General features: G+C 36.5%; 1 protein-coding gene across 2 annotated transcripts; it reads left to right on the top strand.

Moving 5' to 3' along the window:
• The first annotated feature begins 2432 nt into the window (after positions 1–2432).
• Positions 2433–7391, top strand: LOC128621494 (uncharacterized). 2 transcript variants are annotated; one of them, XM_053647300.1, is made up of 5 exons: positions 2433–2715; positions 3691–3981; positions 4946–4990; positions 5728–5787; positions 7062–7391. In XM_053647300.1, the coding sequence occupies exons 1-5, from the start codon at positions 2451–2453 to the stop codon at positions 7145–7147; spliced, it is 747 nt and encodes a 248-aa protein (XP_053503275.1). In that variant the 5' UTR covers positions 2433–2450; the 3' UTR covers positions 7148–7391. The 2 variants fall into 2 exon arrangements, with proteins under 2 accessions (XP_053503275.1, XP_053503276.1); XM_053647301.1 differs by lacking the exon at positions 2433–2715 and having other exon boundaries at positions 3664–3981.

The raw sequence follows: 7391 nt of genomic DNA, 5'->3' as shown, positions 1-7391 counted from the left end.
AGCCTTACTCGACGGCTTACTCCCAGGTGCTTACTCCCAGGTGGCTTACTCGACAGGGCGTCAATGTAGTCTCGTGGCTGCTGAAATGAGGCGGACTACATATTGGTCCAGGTTGAGCTGATCCAGTCAGGATGGAATTGGTATACCTCCTCTGCTTTCCATCCATCTGTTTTCTGTACCACTTATCCTACACAGCGTCATGGGGGAGCCTGGAGCATATGATCTCTGGCCACAAGGCGTGGGACACCCTGGATGGGGTGCTAACCCATCGCAGGGCACAATCGCAAACATATTCACACACCATGGAAAATTTGGAAATGCATGTCTTTGGACTGGGGGAGGAAAGTGGAGTTCCCGGAGGAAACCCCTGGGGAGAACATGCAAGCTCTGTGCACACATGCTGTACATATATGGTGGCCTAGTGGTTAGCACATTTACCTTGCACCTTCAGGGTTGGGGGTTCGAATCCTTCCTTTATGTGTATATAATATTAGATTTACACAACCTGAAACAAGCTCTTTAAAAAGTCTGCAAACATTAGTGCACAGTTAGTTTATATTTTTGAAAAAAAAAGTAATTGTGGCATGTGCAAAAGTTTGGACACCCTAATAAGTCAGTACTTAGTAATACCCCCTTTGGCAGATATCACAGCACACTTCTGTTCTTGTTTTAGGAATTTTCACCTACTCTACGTTGTTGAAAGCTTCTAGCTCTGAGATGTTCTTGGTCTATCTTGCAAGCACTTCATTTTTAAGATCTACCTACATATTTTCAATAATGGTTAAGTCAGGGGACTCAGAGGGCCTTTCCATAAGCTTCAGCTTTTTGAATTAGTTAATGGTGGATTTTAGGTATGTTTTGGATCATTGGCCTGTTGATATTTACCGGAATTCATTCTTTCATCTACCTGTGCAATGTTTCCCATGCCATTGGCTGCCACACAACCTCAAAGCATAATAGCTCCAGCCTCTTGCTTGACAACTTACAAGGTGTTCTTTTCATCAGATTCTGCCTTCTTTCTTCTCCAAACATAACTTTGGTGACTCTAGCCAAAGAGTTGCATTTTTACTTCCAGTCCACAGCATAATGTCTCTGACTTATCTAGATGCTGTTTTGCATACATCAGATATGGACTTTTGCGATGAGGTTGCAAGTAAGTTTCTATCTGATGAGTCTTCCATGCAGTCTTGCAGACCTCCACAGTTTCCCTTAACTGCAGTTTTAATTACATTCTGGACAATGGCAACAACTTTGATACATATATAGATAGATAGATAGATAGATAGACAGATAGATAGATATCTTTCCACTGGTTTATAGGCATCAATTAGATAATATTTTAGATCTTGGTGATCAAGGCCCATTTCTAAAACAAGCCTATTCTGACTGTGAAGCATGGTGGTGGAAGCATAATGTTGTGGGGATGTTCCTCATCTGCAGGGACTTGGGAACTTGTCAAGAATGAGGGGAGAATGGATGGAGTCAAGTACAGGAAGATTCTGGAGAAGAAATTGTGTCTGAAAATGGGTCAGAAAAATTCAGATTTCAATAAGACAATGACCCCAAGCATAAGGCCAAACCTACCACGAAGTGGCTTGTTACATAGGAACAAGGTGGATGTTCTGGAGTGGTCTAGTCAATGCCCTGACCTAAGTCCAATTAAACATTTATGGAATGACTTGAAAGTTGCTGTCCATCAACGAAAACCAACCAACCTCTCCCAGCTTGTAGAGTTCTCCAAGCGGGAAGATCTCCAAATCCAGGTGTGCCAATCTTGTATGTATACACAAGGTTGTAAGTATACAACTTTAAGTATACAACCTTGGGGTGTATTCTTAAAAAAATGAGGAAATTTCAGTTATGTCATTTGGATAAGGGAAAACAAATCCCATTTAAATCCATGAAGTCTACCGAACCGGACACAACAAAACTGTAAACATTTTAAAAGGGTGTGTATTTATTTTCTATTTACTGTATATCTATTTTATAGCATTAAAAAACACTGACACTGTGCATAACATTAAGTAAGCTAATATACAGTACTGTAAACACACACTGTACCAGTTCTTTACATTTACTTACAAACTGACAGCCATCTTTATGCTGTTTTTATCCAAACAGACCCAAATGAACAATGTGAAGACCTAGTCGAGTGTTATTTCTACATTGTTTTGTTGCCATGGAAACTGCACCTGTTAAATAAAATAAAACTCTGAATTGAGTGACTTATTAAACATATCCTGGTTCTTAATATTCACTCACAATAGCATTAATGTGTAAATTAAGCCACTTTCTTTGTGAAAGCTACTTTAACTTTTTTAAATCTGGTAGATTTCATGCAAAGCACCGCATATGGAATCTACCTAGATTTCCTGTTTACTTTTTACTGTACCTTCATAGCAATGTACAGTATCATACAATCTCGTGGGAAATAAAGAAACAGCACAAGAATGAAGGAAGTGAGTGTTATTTGGATAAGTGTGTGTGTGTGTGTATTAAAGTTTAGGTGTTTTTTATTTTTATTTTATCTCTCTGTCAATCAGCTGATAAATGCACAAAGCCTCCACTGGTTACATCCTGTGTCTGTGCTCTGTGAGTTGTATCAAAGCCTTTTACTATTCTATCTTTCTATAAGTTTTATTTGTACGACGTCTGAACCGAGCATGTGGTTTTTCGTGATCATTTTTCTGGTCCTGTTTCCCTGCAACGCGAAAGGTGAGTCTCGAGTGGACGAGATTTTTTCTTCTTCTTTTTTTAAAGTAAATAAACAAAACAAAAAAACAACAACAAAAAAACCAAGCTTTGTGGTAATGTAAGGATTCATTCAGACGTCATAATCCAGATTTCAGGCTACACTTTAATCTAAATTCACCAGTCACTCGGTTTAGCTTTAGATCCTAATTCATTAGTTGTATTTTGACTTAAAACATGATTTACAGGTTCAGATAAAAAAATAAATAATCATAAAAAAAATCAGATACATGTTTAATTTAGTCTTAGATCCTAAATGAACAGTTTAAGGGTCGGCATGGATCATAAGTCAACTTATCCACGAAACTGATCCAGATTTACAGGTTAAACGTAAACTTAAGTTCTAACGCTCAGGTTTGGTTTAAACTTAAATCCTAAATTATAGCTTAAATAAAATCCTAGTTTACAGTTTAAATTAAATTTAGTTAATAATCTACAGATTATGTTTAAACTTAAAATCTTAATTTACAGTTTTCATTTAAATTTAGGTCGTAAATGGTTCAGGTTCAGTGCATTGTTTTTATTAGGGTGTGTTATTGTAGGGTATATGTAGGGTGTATATTATTATTTTAAAATTATTATTATTTAAAAGTTTTATTATATAACCATAATTATAAAACATTTCACATGTATTCACAATTATTATTATTACTATTATTTTTATTATTATACAGAAATATACAGAACAGCCACTTAAATTTGCTGTTAAGTGTAATTCAGTCGATTAATACTCAATAATTATGATCAAATCTCCGATTTCCCTTTGAAACCAGTCTTTCCTAAACATGTCTGATGATGCACAGGCCACAAACAATCTTACCCTGTGACTGACATCATAAATAATCATTAGCTTGGATTAAATGAATTTTGCTGCATGTTTATGCTCCGCTTTAAAAGCTTTATTGTTAACACTCTTGTGCTTACCGCTGATCATTTCAGACGAGTGTCCCAGCTCCGTCTCTATGTCCGAGAATGGGTACGTGAACGTGACGTTTGGGCAGCGCTTCAAACTGACCTGTAATTTCACCTGCCTCACCTCGGATTACAGAGTCCAGCTGCTGAAAAACAAACAGCTGCTGAGTGAGCTGAGTCTGTTCAGAGATTGTCCAAAGTCCAAACACACCATCGTTCTGTCCCTGCTTATTCCTGCAGTCCAACACAACGACTCGGGACAGTACAAGTGCCAGAGCGACCCGCCGGATGTCATCTCCTCTGTGAAGGTCAACATCGGTGAGTAACGTAACGCGCGTGCTTAAGATTATTTAGGTCCCAAGCACGAAGGGAAAAGCGTATGAAGTGTCCTACTGTATCTGTCACGATTATTATTCATTTATCTTCCTTCAGAATTTTTAAATATTTTTTTTGTTGCATTTTTGACGTACGTGAAAACTCCCAAAACTTTTCACATCCATCAGAAGAGCGAACCATCAGGGCATCAGAGTTTGGGGAAAAAAGTTTAGACCTTGGTGTATTGACTTTCTTAAAACAGACAAAATTCACAATCCCATCCATTATCTTAACAGAAAGTCAGCCATGTTGGATTTGGATTATGGTGTTTTGATAGGTGACTTTAAAAAAAAAAAAAAAAAAATTATATTATTTTTTTAAATATACCTCCTACAGGGTTTATCTGATTCAAACCAAATTTGTCAGCACATGATGTCAAAATATCCTTGAATCTAAATTGCTAAGGAATTTATGTCACCTTAAATGTTGTTGCCATGGCGATACGATTGCTGATTGTGACTATATTTTTGTTTTCCATCCTTAAACAGATCGATTAGCGTTAATCACATGGAAGAAAACCACATTCATAACACGAACACGAGCGTGTTTAATATTTAATACTAGCGTTTGTTTCAGTTTGTCTTTCATTTTTTTCAACATCAAATGTATAAAATGGGAGATATCACTAAACGTAGGATTTAGGAACGTGTCGTTTTAAATCATTAAAACAATCTGTCTAGAATAATGAATGAATGTAAAAATATTTTTTTTCTAGTACTTAAGAAAAGACTAACAGTGGCTTAGAAACATCTGTACACCTTTTACCTTCGTTAACATCTCCAGGAACTATGAATATGCATGAATATGCAAATCAGAAATCTTGCTATGCGAAATAACCAGCTAGTTACCAGCTATACTAAATCACTTTAAAGTGTATTTATTGTTCACATTTATTGTTCGCTTTCAGTCTACACAGACGAGCGCGTGCCGAAAGACAAACAAAATGATACGGGTAAGTGATGCCGTGCGTTTATTTACAACATGCTGCCATTTTAACAATATGACAACAATTCTTATCAAGTGTGTAAGTGGATGGCGTAAAGTGAGACCACGGTGAACTGATCGTGTAATAAGTAAGGAATAAAACACTCCGTGTCATGCTATTTACAGTAAAATAATCAAGTACAGCATGGCGTGATGAAGAGATGTTACAGTTACCACCCCAGAGTTAATTATTTTCCCATAACAGCATGATCCAAAGTGTTTTATTCCTCTTACACCACAGCACTTGTGTGTTAAAGAACATCACATCATGCTTTTGATCCATTTAAAGTTGTATACGTTTAACGTTGAGAAACATCCATGGAACAGGTTAGTTCCTGTTCTCTCTTACGTTATAGCAGCTATAAACAGTCGCTGCCTCACCAGCCTCTCGGTTTTTTTCTCTCTTGAAGTTAATAAGAGAAAAAAAACGACAAAAAATGCAGCTTGCCGTGTTACCGAGAAACCACAAAGAAGCACAAACTCCTCTGTCCTGAAGATGTCAGAAAACTTAAAGCTACAGCTGTACTTCTGACTGTTACAAAGCGCTGGCACTGGAGACTCCTTCCATGAAATTTCTATGTGTTTTTGAATCTGTTTGTGTGGAGCGTCCGCCGCCGTACAAGTCCCCGTATACGACTTGCTGAAAGAACAGAAAGAACAAGGTGTTGAACGAGTGCATTAATAATAGAAACCTGTGATTTGCAGCTCCGTGGGTGTCAGAGCCGCCCTCAGAAGTGAAATCCACCTGCAACGCACTGTTTTCATGTGAGCAGCATTTCATCTGATTTCTTTCATTCAGTAGTACTGAAGCAGATATGAAGCTTTTCTGTAGCACGTGGAATAAATCTAGTAATGATATATACAGTACTGTGCAAAACCCTATTTTTATTTATTTTGTATAAACTTTGTTATAGATTTTTATTTTACGACTTCTACGTTATCGAGTCGGTAGAAGAACGTTTTAGATTTCCAAACATTCGTTTTCTAGCACAAAATGAAATGTTACAGAAAAACGTTTGTACGTCAGTAAAGAAAGCAGCGTATTAAGTGGTAAGAGACACTTTCCAGACAAAAACACACAATGAAGGCTGCTGGGTTTTACTGCAAAAATAGGAAGCGAGTGCGACAGTCGAAGAAGAGCTGTGGCTGGTTCTGCAAGATGCTCAGTAACACTTACAGCTCATGTCCTGCACACGTTGTACCCGAGACTTCAATTTAACAACAACAACAACAAAAAAGCTAAGGGTCGTCACACCAAATATGTAGTTTGTTTATTTTATTACTGTTTACTGCTCTTTATCGTATTTTTTTTTTGTAAGTAGAAAGATTATTAGAAGAATTCATTATTTCTGAAGTCATCTTTACAGACTTTTGCACAGTACTGCGTGTACTAATAAAATCCTGTAAGAGTAAGATTACAATAAACCAAATATCAACCAAATATATTATAGAAATAATCTTATTATCTTATCTTAGCTTAATAAGCCTGGAAATAAAAACAGGTTTAATCATTTTAGATTTGGTTCACTGTGATCGTATAACAGGGAATAGATATTTCACCTTTCCTGTCATTTTTTTCTGAAGTTTAAATATAACTGCATGTCATATGAATTTCGATTTTTGTGAAATCACATTGAAAAGTAAACAGATTGTCTGTGTCTAGTAATAAAAAAGGATAAATACCTGGAGAGAAAAAATATCCAGTGTAGTAATAAATGTTCAAATGTTCAAATTGAGGTCTAAAACCTCAATTTTGTGTAATGTTGGTTACTAAAATTATAGAAAATGTCATTTTTGAGCAAATTATAGAACTTGTACTTACATGATGCAGATGATTTCAGACGTTTAAAAACAACTTTAATAAATAAACAATAAAGTATTTATTTTGACCAGGATTTGCCCCAAACCCACAGTGCAATGCGATATTAATATTAATACACGTCAGTGAAGAGTGTGACAGTTTCAGTACCGTGTTCCTCCAAGTCTTGGATTTGAAATGTAATTTGATGTAACTGTACTTTGTGATTTCTCTCATTTAGGGAACGCTCCTCTGTGGTACTTGTTGTGCAAGACGGCGCTTTTCTTCATCTGCTTACTGAGTGTGGTGTTGAAGAAAACCTGCTAGGTGCCGTGAGCGATATTTCCTCCTTTAGCAGCGTGTGCACGACCATCTGCAACACCTCAGGGTGCCATTTAGCTTTTGTAACTCCTAAAAATGAAGGTTTATTTAAAAAACAATACATTCCAGAACAATACAGAATGTACAATTTAATTAAATAATGAAAATGTTTCACTGCTGATGGGCTGCATTTGAATTTAAACGAGCACAGATTTGAGATTTTTAGCATAGAAACATCAAATACAATGTG

This window comes from Ictalurus furcatus, chromosome 17 (genome assembly GCF_023375685.1).
Source record: "Ictalurus furcatus strain D&B chromosome 17, Billie_1.0, whole genome shotgun sequence".
Classification (NCBI taxonomy): Eukaryota; Metazoa; Chordata; class Actinopteri; order Siluriformes; family Ictaluridae; genus Ictalurus; species Ictalurus furcatus.
The sequence above is the reverse complement of the archived record's forward strand: the minus strand, read 5'-3'. Positions and strand labels throughout refer to the sequence as shown.